Genomic DNA, 24,691 nt, shown 5'->3' on the forward strand with positions numbered 1-24,691 from the left:
GCTGTAAATCCAAATTAACAAAATCAGGGAAACATCACAACAGACACCCAAAAGATCCAGACCATTATAAGGGAATATTTTTAAAACCTATATGCTACTAAATTTGAAAATCTAAAAGAAATGGATTGATATCTGAAATCATGGGAACCACCAAAGTTAAACCAAGAAGAGATCAACAGTTTAAACAGATGCATAACATAGAAGGAAATTGAAACAGTAATACAAAGCCTCCCAACTAAAAAGAGCCCAGGCCCAGATGGATTTACAGCAAAATTCTACCAGATACTTAAGGAAAACCTCCAACCAATACTACTGAAATTATTCAAAACAATAGAAATAGATGGAGAACTCCCAAATTCCTTCTATGGAGGCAGTATCACTAATACCCAAACCGGGTAAAGACACAACCAAAAAAAGAAAACTATAGACCCATATCCTTAATTAACATAGATGCAAAAATTCTCCACAAAATACTTGCAAACCGCATACAGACACACATCAAAAGATCATTCACTATGATCAAGTAGGCTTTGTTCCAGAGATGCAGGGCTGGTTCAATATATGCAAGGCAATAAATCATTAATCATATAAATGGACTCAAAGCCAAAAACCACATTGTCATCTCAACAGATGCAGAAAAGGCTTTTGACAAAATTCGGCATGCATGTATGTTCAAAGTCCTAGAGGGAATTGGACTGGAGGGAACATACCTCAACATAATTAAAGCTATATACAATAAACCCACAGCCAACATCAATCTAAATGGAGAAAAACTGGAAGCATTCCCATTAAAATCAGGAACCAGATAAGGATGTCCACTGTCTCTACTCCTTTTCAACATAGTGCTTGAAACTCATGCTAGAGTAATAAGACAGGAGAAGGAAATTAAAGGACTACTAATTGGAAAAGAAGAGGTCAAACTATCACTTTTTGCAGATGCTATGATACTATACCTAAGAGATCCCAAAAGTTCCACCAGAAAACTCCTAGAACTGATCAACACTTTCAGTATAGTGGCAGGTTATAAATTCAATCTACAAAAATCAGTAGCCTTTCTATATATCAATAACAAGCAATTGGAGAAAGAATACAAGGAAATGCATCCATTCACAATAGCTACAAAAAATTATCTATCTATCTATCTATCTATCTATCTATCTATCTATCTATCTGCTACAAAAAAAATAAAATATCTTGGAGTAAATCTAACCAAAGACACCATAGATCACTACAATGAAAATTTTAAACCATTAAAGAGATTGCAGAAGACACCAGGAGATGGAAGGACCTCCCATGCTCGTGGATTGGAAGAATTAATATTGTTAAAATGACTATCCTACTAAAAGCAATATATAGATTCAATGCAATCCCAATCAAAATCCCCATGACATACTTTACAGAATTAGAAAAATCCATCCTTAAATTCATATGGAAGCACAAAAGACCCCCGATAGCCAAAGCAACCCTGAGCACAAAGAGCAAAGCTGGGGGGGATTACTATACCAGATCTCAAAGTATATGTGACCAGGCCACAGAGGAGCTGACACAGAATGGAGAATAGCCAAAGCAGTTGGCATTCCGGTAAAATATGCTGACATCCAACAGGCTGTCCAGGACTGTTAGGCGTGTTCCTGGTTATGGCCCCGGAGGATGGATGCCATGATGAGACATGTGCACAAGGCAGCTTCCCCTGTGAAAGACTGGCAAGCAGATTATATAGGGCCCCTGCCCAGTGAGGGGTGTAAATATGCTCTCACTTGTATGGACACTGCCACAGGCCTTACACAGGCCTTTCTTTGCAAGAGAGTGATGGGCAGGGCCACTATTAAGGGGCTTACTGAACTCAGTGTCATGTATGGGTGCCCAAGGTGAATTGAGAGGAACAGAGGCACTCCTTTCACAGGTACAGATGTGCAAGCTTGGGCTGAGGATAATCAGGGTCAATGATATTTCCACCTTCCACACAATCCTACAGGAGCAGAGTTAATTGAAAGAAAAAAACGGGTTGCTAAAGGAGTAGTTGAAAGCCTTAAGCCCAGAAGGAACCCTATGGGGATGAGAAAAAGGCCCTTCTAGAAGAAATAAGGTTGTTAAATGAAAATCCCAGTACTAGAGGTGGGTTGCCCCCCTATGAGTAGTTGGCCAAAGGGACCCCAGAGGTCCCCAAAACTATAAAGGCAACTGCCAATAATGTTGGTTGCACACCTGAAGTGGATGGTAAGACCCTATTGCTGAAGATGCCACATGATGTGAGCTCAGGAGAGGGAGAAATCAAGCTAGGACTAAGCTGGAAACTCCCTGCCACTGGATGGGTGGCTTTCATAGTGCCAGGAGGCGCTATGCAGATGGCTGGGGGAGAACTGTCCCTCATTATCCTGTTCAATGAAGGACCCCATGTGCTGCACTAACAACATGTGAAGCAAGATGTTCCTGCTGGTACAACAGTGGCTCGTCTAGTGTATGTACAACCAGCTAGTTATCGATTGGACCTAATGCCCGCTCCTAGGGATGGAACACACATCTGGTACTGTAGACCAGGCCACCCCCCTGTGGCAGGAGAGGTTATAGGCCCCAGTGGAGAAGCCACTGCAATTGTATTGTTAGATGGATGTGATGCACCTACTAAAGTACCATCCAGGCATTTGTGTTTTCTCCCATAAGCTATTATAGCAGTTACTGTTTACATGTTCTTGCTTCTCCTGTTTGTGTTTTTATAGTAGATGGAATGCCACTAAACTGAGACATCGGCCCATGACAAACACAGGATGCAGAGACTTGAACAGTCCAGTGCCCTACTACAATGGGAGAAAGATTGCCCCACCCCCTCTGAAGCTCAGGGATATTCACAGAAAAGATGGCAGGTGGAAAGTTTTGTAAGAGCCAGAGGAAGGGGTGGAGTGTGACCCAGATATTCCTCTGACCCTGTGATGACGAGCAATGGACCCACCTCCTTCCCACACTCTGCAAAGAAGCCACTCCCCTTCCCTCTTTCAGCCAATCGGTTGACAATAGCTGCTTGCATGGGAGGGGCTAAGGGTATAAAAGCTGGGAAGATCATGAGGCCAGTTTCTTGGCATTTTGCAAGGCTGTCCAGAACCACAGGATTTATGTCTGGGTGTGGACTTTCAAACACAGCCATGAATGGGGGTGGGGGGTGCTGGCTCATCTGTAGTAGAACTCAAAAAACAAAGAATCGAGAAACCAAATGACCCAATGAAAAGGTGGGCTAAAGATCTAAACAGAGAGTTCTCAAAGGAAGAAATAAAGATGGCTAAGAAACATCTCAAAAGGCGTTCAACATCATTAGTAATTAGGGAAATGCAAATTAAAACCACCCTAAGGTGTCACCTTACCCCAATCAGACTGGCTAGGATCAAGAGAACAAATGATACCAAATGCTGGCAAGGATGTGGAGAAAAGGGAACACTCATTCACTCTTGGTAGGATTGCAAACTCGTGCAACCTCTATGGAACTCTTATGGAGTGTGGAGAACTCTTAAAAAACAAAAGATGAACCTACCATATGATCCGGTTATACTCCTTGGCATATATCCAAAGGACTCATCCTACTGTAGGATGTTTGTTGCTGCTCTTTTCACAATAGCTAAGAGATGGAAGCAACCTAAGTGCCCCTCAACTGACGAGTGGTTCACAAAAATATGGTATATTTACACAATGGAGTTCTATTCAGCAGTAAAGAAAGATGAAATAACGAAATTTTCAGGTAAATAGGTGGATCTAGAAAGTGTTATACTAAGTGAAGTAACACAGACTCAGAAAAGCAAATGATGTATGTTCTCTGTACGTGGATCCTAGCACCAAATCCTTTTAAATTCCAGTCCCTTCTGCATGAAATACCTACCATCATCACAACTTCAGCTGAGCCTGATCGCTAAACATTGTCACAACTGAGCTTGTTGATGGTTGTGCTCATTTATTAAAGGAGGGCCAAGCAGGGTCAATGGACTCTCACTGGATTATCCAGCCACTCTTCCCAGCCAACTGTATGTAATTTGATCCTAATCACACATGGTCTCCTGGATTTGGGGAGGGCTAAAGTATACAATCCGGGGAAGGCTAAGAAGAGAAGGCATGACCCAGCTGGGTAAAGGCTTTCCAGTGTGCATACACTCATGTCATACATACACCTCAGTAACCCCTCAGTTATCTTGTATCTAGTCAAGGTTTATCTGAGAATAAATGTTTTTTTACCCAAGCCTTATCTACATAGCATATGATAATTAAAAGTACCAGACTGGTGGAACTAAACTTAGTGAATGTTTAACAGCTATAGTTTGAGGTCCATACTAATGTGGTCAGAGGGACTTAAAGGACAGTTTTTGCTCTTTGCCCTACAAGGTCGACTAAGTTCCAGGGGACTATGGAACATCTCTCAAAATGTCCTGTAACTGTGGTGAGTCACCTGTCCTCTTCTTCAGGGAGGCCATGGAGACCCCACGAGATGGACTTGAACCAGTGTCCAGTCTACAAAGAGGAGGGTCAACTCAGAGGAAACATCTCATTCATGCTTCCAAGTGAAGCCAGATATGGTCGAGCAGGACCTTTGAGTTATCTTCACATAGATGGAACTGGTAAAAGAAAGGAGACAGGAGCTCCTCCCAAGCCCATGTGACCCCTGAGGAACAGATCCTCAAATGACCTTAAGTGTAAAAATAAATTGATTTATTTGGGCCAATTGTATGGTCTTAAACATCCAAAAGGAAAATATAACCAATGAGTAAAGTCATCAGTATATTTCTTTAAGAGCTCACTTCCCAGACATTAGGCTTAAGTCTATATAAAGAGTTATTTAGACAATTTGGGTAAAGGCTTTCCTGCCATAACCGCAGGTCATACATACACCTCAGCAAACCCCGACTTTTCTCAAGGCCTTTGAGAGGGAACTGACAGTGATTCTAACCACTCCAACAGGTATCAAAATACCTGAAAGCAAATCCTGAATCCATCACTCTAGAGTTCAGCCTTGGAAGACAAAAGAAAAATGAGGAACCCAATTAAGGAGATGTTTTTGGAAGCCCTTGCCAAGAAACTCCAATGGACATTCATATTAACATTTGAAAATTGCCCTGTTGCCACTTTTTTCTAGTTCCCTGTCTAGAACTTGTAATGCTAATTACTCTTGTCTTTACTTCTCCTTCACAGCCCCTATCCAGGATTCAAGGACTTTCTTTTCCCCCTAGAGATAAGAGTTATGCAATTTGGGAGTCTTTTAGATAGGCCCACTGAACAGGTACCCAAATTGCCTCACCCTGCACCTCTGTTCAGCATGGAAAAAGCCAGAGCAGTGTGCATCCTGATTCCCTATTGGCAATTTGAGTAACCTCTTCAGTGTATGGCGTGATAAGAATAGGAGGTAGGAATTGGCTAGGCAGTTAGGGTAAAAAGACCCCAAAGAAAAGTAGCCAGTTTCTTGGCTAAAAGTCAAAATGTCCTTAGGCCTCTTAGCAGCATACTCTGCTCCAAAGGCCAAAAATTTCAAAAGTATTTGGCAGCTTGTATCTAATCCTTAAAAGACTTAAGGGTTACCTTTTCAGAGGGGGTAATATTAGAGTAGACAAAAGCCCCATAAAATAAATAAATCAAAGAAAAAAGAAAAAGAAAATTCCATCAGCTTGAATTTCCTTCTGTGGTAGTGGAAACTGGAGAGAAGCAAATAATATTAGCAGACTCATGAGTATCATGTTTATTGTATCTTTTACATTTAAAGCCATGCCATCGCAGTAGCGTCCTACATCTGCTTGGCTGACTTTGAACATGTCCCCAACACTGCTCTAATGCCAATTCATTTCCTTACCAACACTGGGCAAGGGCTTCAACTGCACACTACACTTACAATCACACACTGACAGTATAATTCTTTCTACAAGAGCCGTGTGCATCTCAGAAACATTTGGTGCAAATAAAGCTAGCTTTTATATAACACCCAGGTCTTCACTATCTACATTTAGTATGGAATTCCAAAGGATATTTGTTGTTATATGTACCAATGCTGACTCATACGCCCCATTTGGAGTATTTCTCGCCTGTAAATTTCTTTTTTTTTTTTTTTTAATTTCTTTATCTATTATATTTATTTTATTTTATGTATATTTTACATGCATGCATGTAAGTGCACTCATGTTGTGCATTGCCCTGAGAGGTCAGAAATGGGTGTCAGATTTCCTGGAACTGGAATTACAGAACGTTGTTAGCTGCCAAGTGGGTGCTGGGACTCCACCCGGGTCCTCTGCAAGAGCAGTCAGTGCTCTTAACCACTGAGCCATCTCTCCAGCCCCAATCTCACCTGTAAATTTCTAAAGCAAAACAATATCAACACAAACCCATAAAGATTAAGTCCAAACGAATGTGAATTCTGGTATTCAAGAAAAGATTCAAACTTTGTTTGCTTTAATATCTGGGGAAGGGATCTCTTACAAACATTATAATTGAAAACTACCATTTTTCCTTTACAAAAAAGAGAAATTTCTCTGTGAGAATGAATATAAGGACCAGAATTCACAATCACCAGAAGTAGAATAAGCAGTTGATTTATCTTAGCATTTTTCCAAATCAACATTCTTAATTGAAAATTAAGTGTTTTTATTATAGTACTGATTTCATTTGAGATTTCCACAGCAACAATGAGATGCATAAAAATGATGGCATGAAAGTGTGCAGAAATATTTAACAACATGCGTTTGGTATTCTTAAAAGTGGTTTTGGGGAAAGTAAATGTATTTTAGGAGTTCTGCATATTGTAAAGTGGGATTTAGAATGGAAAGATGCTATGCTATTTTCCTTTTGTGTGAGACACACACAGGGCGCAGTTACAGACAATTACAGGAGTGCTGCTACACAGACTGGGCAGTGGTTCCTCATCCTGGCTGTGTGCTGGAATCACCTGAGGAGGAAATTTTTTCCCCCTTCTAAACACAGAATGGTTTGGTAGTAGGATCAGGTTTCAATGCAAATAAACATATTACCTATGATCACATATGGAGACACATACATATATCTACATGACTGTGTACACACATACCACACACATTTTCAAAGCTTCTAGAAAATTAAGCCAGCAGCCAAGGCTGAAAGCAACTGCCAAGACTCCTTGCTCTGCCTCCAGTCCCCTCACAGTGACATCAAACAAGCCCAGCACCTTTTGGTAGCCCTTATTCCCTATCTTTGGCAATTTAAATAATGGAAATGAAAGCTGTGGTGAAGAGTCATGGTTGCCAACATTTAATCACTCACAGTAGCTTACCCCAGGACAGGGTCAATAGGTTCTTAGCTCAGGCTCTATAATTGTCAATCCTGAGTCATGCACAATTTATACAAAGTATATGGCTCTCCTTCCAATCAACTAACATGTATATTCCAAAGAATAACCTGTCTGATCTCTGTGCAGATGAGAAGCCTGAAACTAGAGCAGGCTATGTTGTCCAGCCACTTCACCTAGGCATCCACTGATTTGGGAGAAAAATATTTGGGCTTCCTCAGTTTTATATTCCATAAAAAAGTCTTTACTGAGCTATACTCTTTAATGTTATTTCTTTGTTTAAATTCATAGTTTTTGAGACAGGGTCTTCCTATGTGTTTGTTTGCCTTCAATTGCTGTGACAAAATATTCTGACCAAAACCAACTTGGGGAAGAAAAGGTTTATTTGTCTTACATCTCCCAAGTCATAGTTCACCACTGAGGGAGCCCAACATAGAACTCAGGGCAGGAACCTGGAGCAAGAGCTGAAGCACAGGCCATGGAGGAACATTGCTTACTGGTTTGCTCTCCTGGTCCCTGCTCAACCTGCTTTCTTACACAACATAGGCCCACCCGCCCAGGGTTGGCACCACCCACAGTGCGCTGGGCCCTCCTACATCACTCAATAATCAAGAAGATGCCCCACAGACATGGTTATAGGCCAGTCCAATGGAGACAATTTACCAGTTGAGTCTCCCTCTACCCAGGTGTGTCAAGTTAACAACTAAAGCTATCCAGCATAAATGACCCCCTGTCAACTTGACACACAAACACATCACTATTAAACCACAACCTTCCCATTTTTTGTCTCAAGATATGATGTTAACAATATCACAACCTTAAAAATCCCACAGTCGGTAAAAAATATAAACACTTAAAAGTCCATAGTTTCGTTTAAAAGTCTCTTAACCATAGGCTCCTGTAAAATCCAAAATAAGTACTGTCTTATTTCAAAAGGGAAGAATTGGGCACCTAACCTAAGTCTAGCAAAGTAGCTCAAGGCTGGACATCTGGGATTCACTCACGATCTTCTAGGTGCCAAAGGTTTTGGCAGCTCCACTTCTCTGACTCTGCCTTCCACAGCACACATAGCTTGTCTCGAAGACTCAGGCCAGCTCCATTTCACACATACTTGGTGGTGCAAAGCCTCAGATTCTCTCCATGACCCCTTCAATCCTGGGGTCTTCGCTGCAACTGAGGCTGTACTTTCACTAACGGCCTTTCCTGGCCTCTCAGAGTGCCAAGCCTTAGCTGCTTTCTGTGACCCCCTTCATGCTTTCAACACCAGAACCATGCAGGAGACTCTTACACATTACCAAGTCCGGCTTCCAGCTTGAGATGGAGGCTTGGGCCCCCTCTGGACCATAGCTTCTGTGCTGACCCTGAGGAAATACTTCCCAGATGATTTTGCCACAGTGATGCTGGTCTCCTGTTCTTACAGCTGATATTTAAGCCCCAGCTAATCAGCATCAACTGTCTCAGTAAAACCAAGGTTTCACTTCAGTGGTTCTGGTCTCTTAGTCACAGCTGATTCTTCAGCCCCACCTGACTAGAACCCACAGATTCTCCATTCAAGATACCACACAAACAGCCCTGATAGTCTCCACTTCCCTTTGAAGCCTCACAAGCCAGGCCTCCATCGTCCACAACTCTTTCAGCATAACTGATCCAAGCTCCACAGCAACGAACTCTCAGCACTCAATGGCTTTTCCAGCCCAGAGCTCCAAATGCTCCCATAATCCTCCCCAAAACACCAAGGACAGATCTGTCACAGCAATACCCCACTCTCTGGTACCAATTTCTGTTCTAGTTTACTTTCAATTGCTGACAAAACACTCTGACCAATACCAACTTGGGGAGGAAAAGGTTTATTTGGTTTATATTTCCCAGGTCGCAGTTCATCACTGAGGGAGCCCAAGGTAGGAACTCAGGGCAGGAACTTGGAGGCAGGAGATGAAGCAAACTATGGAAGAATCCTCTTACTGCCTCGCTCTCCTGGCCCCTGCTCAACCTGCTTTCCTTTTCTTTTTAACTTTTAAAAAAAAATTTTATCTATTATTATCTTATGTGTATGCATACGGTGCCTGCATGTAAGTAAGTACACCTGTGTCATGCAATCCCCATGGAGGTCAGAAGAGGCTGTCAGATCCCCTGGAACTGGAGTTACAGACAGTTGTTAGCTGCCATGTGGGTGCTGGGATTCAAACCCTGGTCTTCTGCAAGCACAACCAGTGTTCTTAACCTCTGAGCCATCTCTCCAGCCCCTCAACGTGCTTTCTTATACAATATAGGCCTACCTGCCCAGGGGTGGCACCACACACAATGGGTCGGACCTTCTTACATCACTCAATAATCAAGAAGATGCCCCACAGACATGGCCACAGGCCAGTCCAATGGAGGCAATTCCCCAACTGAGGCTTCCTCTACCCAGACATGTCAAGTTGACAACTAAAGCTATCTAGCACACTATGTAAGCCAAGCTGGCCTCAAACTCTCTGTGTAACCCAGACTGACCTCAAAATTTCTAGGTAGCCCAGGCTGGCCTCAAACTCTCAATTCTTCTGCCCCAGACTCCTGAATGCTGAAATTATAGGTATGCCCCATCACATCTATGTTTTTATCATAAAACATTGTATAAAGAATTTTCTATATATGTTATAAAACTATTAAACACACTGCCTGGGCTACATACCAAGACTCTGTGCCAAAGAACCAAATATTAATAAATAAAAAATTCTAAATATACTGCCTGTTTAATATCACCTATGGACATACATGATTGATGTCACAAAAATGAATTCCAAGAAAAAGCTGTTCTTTGTCAACTATTATTTCCCTTTTATTTATTTTAAGGACACACAATAAGAATTTTATAATCTCCACATTACCTTTTTGCTTTGTTGTCAAGATGCTAAAAACCAAAATGTATTAAAGTACAGTAAATACAATTATCTAAAGCTTTAGTAGAATTATTTCCTCATTTCTATATAATAACTTTATTATATGCTGAGTATAATTAACAAATAATAAAAGGAGAATACAGCTGAGTTTGCTCACAAACAAATACTAAATAAAGTGACCCCAGCACTGGCTTTACAAACAGACTATTTTACCATCTAAGAGAAACTCTGACAGAATAAAGGGCATTTATCCTTCCCAGGGTTTCTGTCTAACTCTTGGCTCTTTCCTACCTGACTCTCCCAATGCCGACAATTTCAATTAACAATGATTCTTCTTTCAGGGAAAAATAAAAGGAAAATAAGCAGTTTTTAATTCCAGGGAAACATGTTCATTCTAAGTAAACAGGGTTACTATTAATCAGAGACTCATTAGAGTTCACATGTCATCTGTTGTGCCTTAAATCACCAGCATGTGGAAAAAGCAGGTGACACGGAGCAGGCATTCAACAAGCACCTGAATGAGAGAATGTACATCCCTGTACACTGCCTCGTAGCTTAGGATACGCAATAAAACACAAAAGAAGTTTGATATTGTTGCTGTAAGTCCTTTCTGCCTCCTCTCACTGAGGCACTGTCAAGAATCATGAAGAAAATTATGAAAAAGGCCAGATGTCACTACAATCAATACAACATAATTTTGTGAATCCTCTTATTTTAGTCAACAATTTGAGAGCCTAAGGTCATTTATGCTTTACATAAACTCAAGAAAAATCAAAGCCTTAAGTTTTCTGACAATACAAATGTTAAATTAAACCTAAATAAAATATTATGAATTTTAATGTTTATAAAATTTTAAAAAACCTACCTTCTCTTTTAGAAATCGGAAGAGAATCCAAGGTACTATGCATAGAACATAGACCACTACTGTATGCTGGTTACATAAGCTGAGGCCACAACAGAAAGCACCAATGTGCGCTATCTGAAAATAAAAAAAGGAAAACTAAGTTAAACAATCACTTAAGGGGCTGGAGAGACAACTCAGCAGTTAGGAACAATTGCTGTTCTTCCAGAGGACCCAGGTTTGGTTTCCAGAACACACATGGCAGCTAACAACTATCCCAAACTCCAGTTCCTGGGGATCTGACACCCTCTTCTGGCCTCTGTAGGGCAATGTACACACATGGTACACTTACATACATGCAGGCAAAACACTTAAAAAATAATAATAAATAAAATGTTTTTAAAATTCACTTAAAACTCTAAGCAAACACAATGGATAATGATCTACAAACTAGGCATCTTCATGCCCGGCTAGGTTAGAGCCAACCCCTGAGGATGCAGTATTGACCACCATTAGTTTTGGGCATTTTTTTTCCCCCCATTTTCATCAAACACCTGCAGTCTGACCTTAAATGACTGTCTTTAGACCTATTCTTAGAAAGTTCCTTATGGTAACTTAAGTCCTTAATAGTAAGAGGGGACTGCATATTTCTTAATTAAAATCTGTACCTGAGATTCAACAATTCTCTTTTACATTTTCTCTTACTAAATAAATAATCCATGTTGGCAACTCCTTTGGTTTTTGATTTCTTATCCTATCCCCCCTCCCCCACAAACTGTAGTATTGTACATATATTTTTATGTAACCTGCTTCAAGTTAGTTTTGGAAAGGGTAGGGTCTAAGCCCTTAGTGGTCTGGTTCTTCACACTGTAGATGGCTGGTAATAATGGGCTGCCTTGATTTACTGCAGTCCCTTTTCAACTACTTTGTTTTTACAATTGATAGTCTTCTTCTGGTTAAAAATTATTTACAAGTTTGATCTTTTCTGTAATTAAGAAGCAATCAATGTACCACCATTGTGTATGATTTAAGGAGGTCAATCCAGAGCTTGGTCTCATGATAACACACAAAAACAAGTGGCAAAATGTGAATCAACAAGTCCGTCTTTCCCCAGGGCTCACTAGAGATTTCAAAACCCCCATTCTCCAAAAAACTTCTGAGCTCTGGGGATGAAGAGTATCATGTTTGAGGACTATGGTGGTTCCATTCATAACAAAAGGAACAAAGACCACCTCTCCACATGCCCGGATTTTGACAGTAATCAAAACAGATAAAAGCTGCCTAAATCAAAGATAAAAATAAATACTGTCTGTCTAAAAATTAAAACAAAAAATGATTTCACTTTGATCAAAATAGGTTACCTTTGATCTCTCCTTTGCGGTTGCTGCCTCCTCAAAATGTACAGTAAGCGCCATGAGCAGCCCCACAAACAGATTGTTTAAGCTAAAAACCTCAGCTGCAATGGACCACTGCCATGTTAGACGAGAAAATGAAAACACCCCCGCAGCAAGGATTCCTCCAGCATGTGAGCCAGAAAGCCTGCAAACACAGATAACATGAAATCTTCCTTCCCAACAAAAAGAACTGACTTGATTTTCCTTTTAGAAACTCTAGCAGCAGAAATTAGAACAATCACCCTCTCCCAACACATTATGACTAATACATCCCTTCATGTAATAATTGCAATAGATTCTAATTAGGAAGCCCACAATGTTAAATGCATCAACAAGCCTACGGATAGAACGGGGTTTAGTGCTCGGATGAAACTCTAGGACTTGAACCAGTTCAGGAAACTAGAAGAGATGGCAGCTACAGATAAATCTGTACATTTTCTTGAACATTCCCAAAGAAGGAAGATGGCTTAGTTGAGATGGAAATATGTTTAACTGTAAAAATTAATGAAATGGTAAAGTATCTGTTTAGGAACATTCAATTATCACATCTCATGAAATGTTGGATCCAGGTACCTGCCACCTGTATCTCCCACAGTCAAACCAAAGAGGTCTTGGTCAAAGTATTTGATGATGTTAAGATCTTGTACAGTTGTATTCTCAGTTTCTAATGATTTTCTGCTTTAGACAAAGTTGAAGATAAATGATATTTTTCTAAAAAGGGGATGGGAATGGGACTTTCGACAATATCTAAAGGGAATGGGAATTTCGACAATACCTAAAGAATTACAGATTGTACTTGGAAACAAATTGCTCACTCTAAATGCCAACAAGAGCCACACATTTAGAATCCATCAGGAATTGGCATCTCAATTCCCAGATGGGATATGCCATTGGTAACATGGCTGAACATACTAGAGCATATCTAACCTACACAATTCCTACCTTGCTATAAATCTATAACTACAAAGTTAATGTAATGACTGAATAGTTCCAGTGCTAGGAAATTTGGTATGCATTATCAGGCCTAGTGATTGTGATACGAACTGGCTCCAGACCTTAGTTGTTACCTATTTTGTTTTGTACAGAAATTATGAAGTAGTTCTCATGAATTCGATCAACCATTATAGGAAATCAGAGTTCAATAAAAATTTCAATATCACAAGGGGCTGGGGCTAGGGATTTAGCTCAGTAGTGGAACACACGTTGAGCATGCACAAAGTCCTAAGTTTGATACCCAGCACCAAAAATATATAAAATTCACTATCACCAAATGTATTTTTAAATTTCTATTTGCAATTTATTTGTTCTTTCTCTTATAAAAAGCAGCCACTTCCTATTTCTTTCAGAATTTTCCAATTTCCCAGAGATCCTGATTCAATACAATTCACTTCTTCCTTTCCAATGGTTTTCCTACCTCTTCACTCCTTTGGGATCATTCCCACTGCCTCAGACTCCAATTAACTCGTCATCTGTTTTCCAATCTATTCTGCAACATATTATATTAAATTTCCTAAAACATACTCTTTATGACTACCCAACTCTCAAGCTTGAGGACTCAGCCTGTAGGCTAAGTTCAATCAGTCAGCCTGGAATCTAAGCTTCCAATGAACAGGATTTCATCCACTCACTAATACCATGACTATTATCTTCTCCAAATAGTCTCTGAACATTTTTAGCGCTGAATTGTTTGCATTGCCTTGACATTGATCTGGAAAACTGAATATACCTCATTTATTTAGAAGCAAGTAGCTCCAAGCACACAAAGGTAAGAGTGAATTAGCCTTTAAGTATTTCTGAGTTTTGTTTCATTTGGAGATAGGATTTCATTAGCCCAAGCTAACCTTGATCTCATCACGATACTCTTGCCTCAATCTCTTGACTTGACTCTAGGTTTGTACCACCCACCTTGGCTTTATTTCTAACCTATCTTTTCTTTTTTAAAAAAATGCATTTATTTTTATGTGTATGAGCATTTCACCTGCATGTATATAAGTGTACCAGGTGTGTGCCTGGCACCCATAGGAGGCCAGAAGAGGGCATCGGATCCCCTGGAATTGGAGATATGGATGGCTCCTAGTTAGGTGCATTCGCTTTTATTAAAGATTAATTCCACACCAACGAAACCCGAATGCCTCCCAAGCCCAGGTCAGGATGGCCTTGCAATAAACAATACATCCTTAATTTTCCTCAGTGTTAGAGAAATAATGTATGAAGCTGCAGAGTAAAGTTAGAAAAGAGAAGATAGGTACTCAGCATAAGAACAATGATGGGAATGAAATCTATATTCTCAATCGCTAACAACCAAAGAACTTGCTCAGAATGTAAACTAAGTTTATGGGATTTGGGTTTGTAGTTCTAAAGCCAGTCAAAGACAAAAAGGTAATGGGCCTTTTAATTTGTTTTTCAACAGCAGAATATAAGGGGCTGGTTTCACTACACCCCAGTGAGCCCCTCTCATCCAATGTAATTCTAGCCAGTCTAGTAGGTGTGAAATGCTATCTTGTTAAGGTTTTGATTTGCATATCCCTAATGGCTAATGATGCCAAGCATCTTTTTCTGTGTTTACCTGCCATTTGTATACTTTTACACACCATACCACCTTACTGACCCTGTTTAATTCTTAGAGTGGATTATTTATTTTTTGTTTTTGTTTTTTTACTTCTTTTTTAATACATTCCTACTAAACACAGTCAATCAATTGCTTGCAACCTAGAATTCTTACAAAACACCACATCTCCTTCTGTATTACAATTACTATTATGTGAGGAAATTCTGAGAGTAAATGCCCAAATGCTCTTAGTCTTGTGGATGGCAGAGGAGAGGGAGTATGCTTCTGAGGGCAGGAAGCTGTATGTGCATCCGTAGAATGGTTAGATTCCATTCTCTCTTCAGACAGACTCTCATGTGGCCCAGGCTGGCACTGAACTTATGATCCTACTTTCCCAAGTGTTGGTACTGCAAATGTGTGTAACCACACCTGGCTTTTAAATTCTCTTTAACTATCGTTATACTTATCTCAACATAGAACACGCAAGGCATGATATCACAGGCCAGCAGTTCTAGCACTCCAGGAGCAGAGGCCAGAGTCATGAGTTAAGAGGCTAGCTGGGCTCCATAGTTAGTTTTGGCCAGTCCAGGCTTCAGAACAGTCTCAAAAAAACCAAATGTGGAAAGGGGCAGAATGTGAAACATTTTGGAGGCTCTATCACTGACTATTAATATTTTTCATAAAATAATCTATGTAGGCTATACTTACATGCGTGTCCCATTTCAACAGCATATTACAAATCAAACTCTGAATTTCCCTTAAAATGCACATATTTTAACATACTGCCTATAAAAGTTAGCTTTATAAAATTTAATTCCAACACTCAGGAGGCAGAGGTAGGTGGATCTCCATAAGACTGAGGACAGCTTGGTCTATACAGTAAGTTCTAAGCCAGCTGGGATTACAGGGAGACCTTGTCTCAAAACAAACAGAAAAACCCGGAACAAACAAAAGTTAGCTTTATGCTAAGATTCAGAATCTTAGTGACTGCATAAAGTTGCAACACGTATGAATTAGAATTCCTCCCCTTCCTCCCCTTCCCCTCCTCTTCCACCTCTTCTTCTTCAGTGCTGGGGATTGAACCATGCTAGGCAAATGCTTGAGCTACATCCCCAGCCAAACATAAGGCTTTGTGGGCAGCAATAAATGCTCAGCAGCATTTGGAGACTGCAGCACCTTCCTTTATGAGTGGCAGCATTGTCCACATCACTGCAGAAAGATCTACAGCAGAAAAATAAGGACAGAGTTCAAATAGCAAAGTGGAGTGGTGAATAGGGGAGGAGATACAAACAGTAGCCAGGTGATGGAAGAGATAAAATTAAGAGCAAAAGGTAGAGGGTTCAGGTAAACTGAGGACATTGTGGGGCATCAGAGAAATGAGTCAACTGAAAGCTAAAGTACGCCAGAGAGTAAAAAGTGTGTTTGGGAAGGGGAGATCAAATGGTTAGAGGCTGGAGTTACGCAAAACTAGACTGTTGCTGAAAGCAACTCATGACAGGAAAAGTCTAATAAAGCTGTTCTCAGATTCCTAAGATCTCTAATAAAATTAAGTATTTGTCTTTAAGCCAAGTGGTGGTTGGCACACTACTATGCCAATGCAGGCTGAGTGCACTGCAGGGACACGAGTTTGCAACACAGATCCAAGGTTTACATGGATACTAAGAGATGGGATCTCTGTTCCATCTAGAACACAGCATGCAGAGTCTGAGATTTCTGCTGGCTAGAAAATTTGTAATGGTAGGGATGAAGATTTTCTACAGGCTTGGCAATCTTCAATTCCTTCACTGCTTCTGTAGGGAAACAGTCTTGGTATACTGCTCAAGTTCTATTTCTTCAGCATTTCCTAACATGCTTCATTTCACCACAATGCAACTGAGATAAATGTCCACAAAGCGATTTGACCTCAGGATGAGTTCAGGAAGCCAGATCAGGGCTGTGGCCGGCTCAGTATTAGCCTCACCTTGTCCACATCTGCAGCCTCTACCTTTCTGTCTTTTCTCACCCTATTACTGTGTTGCTCCCACTTAGGTCCCCCAGTGACAAGAGGCCGATATCTGCTGTGTAGTCCACTGCTGGTGATAGCTCTTCCAGGGTTGTCTAGGATCCCATAATCCCCTGCTCTCCCTTACATAGTTGTGGATCTTCCTTTTCTGTTTTCTCTGCATGTTTCCATTTTTTTCACTAATTCTTTTTTTTTTTTTTGAAACAGGGTCTCCCTGTAGCCCCAGCTGTCCTGGAACTCACTATGTAGACCAGGCTGGCCTCGAACTCACAAGGCATGCACCACCACACCCGGCCCTATTCACTAATTTGTTTAATGCTAATATTTGCCAAGAGTCCACCCTCCTCATGGAGGCTCAGGTAATTCCTCTTCTCATTCTCCATACTTTGACTAACTTTATCCACTTCCGTGGTTTCAGCTGACAACTACACACTCAGAAGAGGATGTTTCCTTAGTTTTAAACTTATGTATCTCCAACTGGCTACCATGTTACTTCAAATCTGATATCCCACAGAACCTCAGTGTCAACAAGAACAAAACGAGCCTCTCATCCTCTCTGCTAACCATGACTCCTGCTATTTTATTATCTAGGTCATGATTTTCATTATTTACCTCAGTTATCTAAGAGACTCAAGAGTCAACACTTCCTCTCTCCCTGATGAGCATATCACAACCTGCCACTTTTACTCTTTACTTTTAAACTCATTCCTTCACTTCATTCATACCGTAATTGTCCTATTCTAGCTATTACCATCACCTTGAGTTCAAATCAACCCCAAAGCATGGTAAGCTCCACAGCCTATGTCTACTATCACCAATAGAGTGAAGAATCCAAAACAAACCCAATCTTGCATCTGCTTGCATCTAACCCTCCTCCGTCATCATAACCATAAATAGAGCTCATGACCATAGTCAAGCCCTTTCATGCTTAGGTGTCAGTCTATGTGCAGCTTCCTCCTCCACCTATTATTTCTCCCTCCTCTCCTCCCCTTTTTCCCTCCCTTCCCCTCCCCTCCTTTCCCCTTTCTTTCCCTCCCCTCTCCTTTCCTCTCCTCTTCTGGCTGTTTGTGGGGTGAGGAAGGGCAGAACATCACATCAGAAGGAGCTGCTCACCTCATGGCAGCCAAGCATCAGACCAGATAAGAGAAACCAGGGATAAGAGAAACCCTTCAAAGACAGGCCCTCCGTGACCTACCTCCTCCTGGCAGGCCTCACCTACAAATAATGCCATCAAATTCGAATCCATCAATGGAGTAACCCCTTGATGAAGTCGGAACCCTATTGATCCACTCACTTTCTAAAAGCCCCATCAGGACTAGCTGGGATGAGGGAGGGGACAAGAGAAATAATGAGGGGATATGACCAAAATACATTATATACATGTCTGAAATTGTCAGAAAGTAATGAAAATGAAATAAAAGTCCCATCAGCTGGCCTTTAGTGCATGACTTTTGGGGAACATTTCAGATTCAAACTGTAATAGAAGCTGTTTCTGCACCTCTGGATTTCTTCAAAAAGTAAAAAACGAAAGTAAAAAATGTTCTTTATGCAAATTATTTCAGTAGCCTTCATGAAAGAGTATTTCAAGTACAGAATAATTAAATGACTTAGCTTCTAGATAATATATCTAGATAGTTTGTTTCTCTTTCTCTGGAGCACAGTTTGCCTTCACTTGGTTAACTCTCAATTTGAATTATTTACAACTCAATAAAGGCATCAGTTTTTTTAAGCTTTCCCTAAAATACTTTTACTAAGACTATAGTAGTTGCTTTTTGCCTGGGTTGTCAATCAATTAAATGTACTAAATAAATAATTAATTGACAAATTTTTCCATTTCTAAAAAATTCCCAAGAATATACATTTTTAAGTATAAGCAGTCAAAATACAATTAGAAAACCAGGTTTAAAGAACTTAAAATCCTCTATAAACTATAAAGCCAAGAGTTTTGACCACTGATACTATTAGATAATCGCCACACACACACACACACACACACACACACACACACACACACAATCTATACAGTGTATGTATGTTTGTAGAAAAGCTACTTAAATTTTTGAAAATATTTTTCACATTTGTATATTTTATATTTAAGACACAACTTTAAACTTCCTACGGACTCAAAAGAGAAACAGTTCTAATTACCTCAACCTAAGTCGAACAATTTAACCCAGGGCCCTGAGCATGCTAGGTAAGTACTCTATGACTGAGCTATACTCTCATGCCAACAACTTTCAAATCAAGCTAACAAAATTACTTATTCCATTATTTAGAAAGAAATCTTGGACAGGTGAGATAGCTCATGGGGTAAAGACACCTGCTGCCCAGCCCGACAACCTGAGTTCGAGCCCTTGTACCACATGATGGAAGGAGAGAACTGACACCCTCCAGTTGTCCTCTGACCTCCACAGTGCACCATGGCATCTGTGTGTGTACATAACTCATATACACAAATAAATAAATGTAATTCTAAAAATTTTTAAAAGAAACCAATCTTTCTTTTAACTAAAAAAAAAAAAGACAAAAGATATTTTGGTGTTGGAGTAAATTTTGTTTCTTTTAAGAACCATGCCTTTACAATTTTGTTCTCTACAACTGTAAAAATGGTATCTTGGCAACAAATGAAAGCAAGTGATGTGTTTATGGATATATTTTCTAGGAACTAAGACAAACTCATTTAATCATTCTGTACTTACATTTTTTAATACCTTAATTTAAAAAATTATTATTATTTTATTTTATTGTAAGACTGGTTTGCCTGTGTATGTGTAAGTGCACCTGTGTAGTGCAATGCCCATGGAAGTTAGAAGAGGGCAGTGGATCCTCTGGAACTGGAATTATGGACGGGTGTTAGCCGCCATGTGAGTGCCAGGAATCCAACCTGGGCCCGCTGCAAGAGCAGTCAGTGCTCTTAACTGCGGAGCCATCTCACCAGCCCCTACATTTAATTTAAAAATATTCTTTTGGCCAGGCATGGTGGCGCATGCCTTTAATCCCAGCATTCGGGAGGCAGAGGCAGGCGGATCTCTTGTGAGTTTGAGGCCAGCCTGGTCTCCACAGCAAATCCAGGCCAGCTGGGGCTACAGGGAGACCCTGTTTCAAAGACAAAAAAAAAAAAACCCACCAAAAAAACATTCTTTTGGGATGATTACTGAAATAATTCACATAAAGAACATTCGTGACTTTCATATTACTGGACTTATTCCTGATTTACAAAATAAATATTTCCAAGGGAATAATAAAATACAGAAGGTTCAGTTACTCATATTGTCTTTCACATACTGATGTATAAAGTCCTCAATATTTTGTCAAAATTCAAACAAAATTCTCATCTGTCTAACTGAGTCAAATATCAATGAGCCCTCCGTGTCAATGAGGCACTGCACATTTGTGATATAGAAAACGTTCAATGTACAGAAGGCTTACCTATGTGATGCCACAAAACTCTTAATGGGGAAACTGTCTAGAAGTCAGTTTACTCTGACTTGTCAAGCAAGAAAAGTGATTGAGAATCACTGTTATCATGTACTTATGAGTATAAAAGAACAGGGGTTTCCCATGAGTCTGAGGAATTCCTCAAGTTTCCAGTGACTGCGTTGTCTTTTTTGATTACTGAGTGCTTTGTTATAAGCCCTGTAATTATCATTCCTATCAATGAAGGAGTGTCTTGTGATTAGCCAAGTTAGTTGAAATCTCTTTTTGGAAATAATTTCAATCAGAAAACAGATACTCTCTGACCCCTCAGGGGTATAACATGTATTAAAATTTTTTTTCAGTAGAGTAAAATTACATAAGTAGAATAAAACATTATTCATAAATGTTCCTGCACGTAATAACTGGTCAAAGGACTGACAGTCCTAATTTCTGGCTAAGGAATCAGCACTTGCTGCTCTTGCAGAAGACCCGAGTTCAGTTCCTAACACTCATGTGGGGTAGCTCACAACCACATAACTCCAGGTCCAGGGTTTCCAATAACCTCTTTGGCATTTGTGGGCACCTATACATGTGATACAGACTCACATACATACACATGAAAAAAAAAAATCTTGAAAAAAAATCTTAAAAAAAAAATAAATGGAAGGAAGCTAGGTATGGTGATAAGCAACTGTAAATCAGTACTCTGGAGGCTGAAGCAGGAAGACAGTGGATTCAAGGTCAGTCTGGGCTACAAATTAAGAAGGCCTTACCTCAAAAAAACAAATTAAGGAAAAACAAAACATAACAAAAAAAACAAATTAAGGGCTGGAGAGGTGGCTCAGCAGTTAAGAGCACTGGCTGCTCTTATAGAGAACTGAGGTTCAGATCCTAGCACTCACATGGCAGCTAATAACCATCCCAACTCCAGCTCCAGGGGAGTCCACTGACTCTCTTCTGGCCTCAGAGGGCACTGCATGAACAGGTGCAGTTATATACATGCAGGCAAAACACTCATACACACAGAAGAATTAAAATTTAAATAAATAATTTAATTAAAAAAAGAAAGGAAGGGGAGGGATATCTAATCTGACATTAATATTTAAATGAGATTTCAATTAAAATGAGTGCTATTTAAATTTTCCTTTTATCTTCTTGAACAAATCTGCACAAACAATTTTCAAAAAAGCAGATAAGGAATTTTGTTACGATAAAATATTGAATTACAATTTAGTAAAACCTAAAAAGCATGCCACATGTATGACATGTTTGATAGTACTTCTATCAAACTAATAATGAACAGGTGAAAAAGAAAAGGAATTCAAATTCAAGCTAAGATACTGAAAACAGTCCAAAGAAACAATTTTCAATTTTAACTTAAGACCACTTTGTGATAAGTTAACTATAATATGAAAAAACTATTTCCTATTCTATTCTTAATCCATTTCTACAATATGAAGTCAAACAAGGCACTGCTTCAAAAGAAATACTCATTTTTGGAATGCAGTATGATTTACAGAAAGATCAAACCTCAGGATGCCAAGTGAAGATCACACACTGTGAATGCCATTCTACGACAATTTTTATAATATAACCACTATATTATACAGGGTAGTCACATGCCAACACCACTAATCAAAATCAAGTTCTTATACTATTAGAGAGGTATACTTAATTCTAAGGCCTCACACTAGTAAAGAAAAGCAAAGATACAGGTGATTCCAAGTATTGAATTGAAGTCAATTGAAGTATGCTTTATTTTTGCAGTACTGGGTTTGAACCTAGACAACTGACCTACCACTGAACTGTATGTCCAGCCCTCTTTGTATTTTTTATTTATTTAAAAATATTTGTGGTACTAGGGATTGAACCCAGAGTTCTTGCATATACTTGACAAACACTCTAAAACTGAGCTATGCCCCCAAGTCCCTGTAGTTTTTATTTTTGAGATTAAGTTCCCAGACAGGTCTTAAATTTGACATCTTCCTGCTTCAGCCTCCTGAGCAGCTAAGATTATAGACCTGTACTATCAGGCCCAGCTTGTTTTATCTTCTTATAAACATATTTCATGCATCAAGATATTATGTGGTATATTTGTAGCAAATACATTTTTTCCAGTTTTTTTTTAACTTTGGTTATCACTAAAATCATGTACTTCACTTCTGGAACAAGGATATATACACACAAAGAAAGACATACAAACACAGTACAGGAAAGGTGGCCAAGTATTTTAAATTTCAACTGGATAATGCCAATGGCAGAAATTCTCCACTGAAGTAGGGAGGTTGTGATGCTATTAAGAAAGTCCATTCTGGGGCTGGAGAGATGGCTCCGCAGTTAAGGGCACTGACTGAGCTTGCAGAGGACCCAGGTTCAATTTTCAGCACCCACATGGTAGCTACAAACCATCCTTAACTCCAGTGCCAGGGGAATCAAAGCCCTCTTCTGACCTCTGCGGCACTGTATGACACAGATGCACTCACATACAATATACTCATACACATAAAATAAAAAATAATAAAATATTAAAAAAAGAAAGTCATCCTATAGGTGTGAACAGCAGAATTCTTCAGTTAAAAACACAGTTGCCTTCTTTTTGGTCTATAAAATCCACAAGACCTAGAGAAGACACTTACTAATGCTACTGATGGTGTAGTTGTTTTCTAACTGATAGAACAGTATTCATCTGTTGACACAATGGATAAATCAAGAGGCTACAATTTACACCATTGACACAGGTTTGCTATCAATGATAAGGTGCATTTTTCTTTCCACTACATGGTATTTGATTTTCATGTGTAGTCACATATTTGTCTAACCCTCAATCAAAAGGCAAATAACAGAAACCTGAAATTTGTTCCAAACACACATTTGATGTGCCTCATAAAATTCATGAATGTATTTGACTTCTGTGTTACCTGCATATAAAGAACCCCATACAGAGGGTACACTTCCCTTCATCTATGAACTGGAAGTAGGTAGGCAGTGAAGCAGCATGTGAACATTGGTGGTTTCTAAATTTCTAGTAGTGTCACTTCATACTGTTAACTAAATAGGCAGAAGCAATTAGAGGACGTATGGTACAGCAGGATGCAATCAACAGATGCTCATTCTTATATTTCTGGGTCTTATTTGTGAAAATGATATAAAGGTTTCCTCTGGCTCATTCACATAGTCAACACCATATTTTTTTTTAATCTCTCCAGGCTACACAGAAAATGGTCAAATTGGGGCCCTGGGCTATAAAAACCTAAGTGCTACTAAATCAAGTTCTTCCTTTTGGTGTCATTCAACATTCTCGTAGCAAATGTGCTGTGGACATCTAATATGTATGGTTCTAGTCAGTGACAGTTGGAGTGCCGGAGGACCTCAACCTTTTATTTCCAAGTTCAGACCTAATGAATGGAAATCAATAACTGAGGACACAGCAGATTTAGGTTTCATCTCTATAGCTACTACCAACAGGCCTCAAAATTTAACAACATTCCATTTTAATAAATTTGTAAATAAGTCCTTTTTCCACATTTTATTAAAATTTGCTGTCACTCTAGAGAAAATCCTTCCAAGGTTAGTTCTATTTCACGAGATTCAATCAGAAGGAAAACTGTTTCGACCTTGGTTTTTTGTTACATACTTGTTGACTACTAATGCTCTGAAAGGAAAACTATAAAGTGGGTCTTGATTTAAAACCACTATATGAAAGTGGGGAAAAATGTAAAGCCTTCATAAATGAAAAACTATATAACACAATAAAATGGAAGCCATAAGATTATGAACAGCTTCCATGAAGAAAATGTAAGCAATTAATTTCCATTAGAATTAAGATTTACAGCTCCATGAGATAGCTCAGCAGGCAAAGGCACTTGCTGCCAAGCCTGATGACCTGAGTTCAATCCCTGGGATGCCCATGGTGGAGGAACGAGAACTGGCTCCCTCAAGTTGTTCTCCAACCTCCACATGCATGCTGTGATATGTGTACACCCACACTCACACCCATACCCATCCATAAAATAATGTTTCTCGAAAAGATTTACATAGTAACTAAAATGAAACTATTCAAAGTCTTAATTTGTTTTATTATATCCCACTAATTTACAACTGAATTCTCTAAAGAAGACACTGTGCTGGTCTTTACAGGTCTCGCCATTTATTACATTTTACTAGGCCTTCACAGTAGGCCAAGTAACGTGCACAATGAGAAGTGATACCTTCTGGAGGTACAACCTGGTTCAATACAATGGCCCAGCTACAGATCAGTCAATTTTATTTGCAATGTGTACAAACACATAAGACCTCGAGATTAGCTTGCTACTCAATCTTGATAGTGTATCTGG

At 39.5% G+C, this 24,691-nt stretch overlaps 1 protein-coding gene across 3 annotated transcripts in view; it reads right to left on the minus strand.

Moving 5' to 3' along the window:
* Positions 1-24,691, minus strand: part of Tmem260 (transmembrane protein 260) — an 81,608-nt gene that overhangs the window by 45,308 nt on the left and 11,609 nt on the right. For all 3 annotated transcript variants that reach the window (XM_029566668.1, XM_029566667.1, XM_008839529.3), the window contains exons 4-5: positions 12,358-12,535; positions 11,021-11,134 (exon numbers count right to left, since the gene is read on the minus strand). In XM_029566668.1, the coding sequence (XP_029422528.1) occupies positions 11,021-11,134; positions 12,358-12,411 (168 nt within the window). In that variant the 5' untranslated portion in view covers positions 12,412-12,535. The remainder of the gene's footprint in view (positions 1-11,020; positions 11,135-12,357; positions 12,536-24,691) is intronic.

Source organism: Nannospalax galili, unplaced genomic scaffold (assembly GCF_000622305.1).
Source record: "Nannospalax galili isolate Female #2095 unplaced genomic scaffold, S.galili_v1.0 scaffold336, whole genome shotgun sequence".
NCBI classification, from domain to species: Eukaryota; Metazoa; Chordata; class Mammalia; order Rodentia; family Spalacidae; genus Nannospalax; species Nannospalax galili.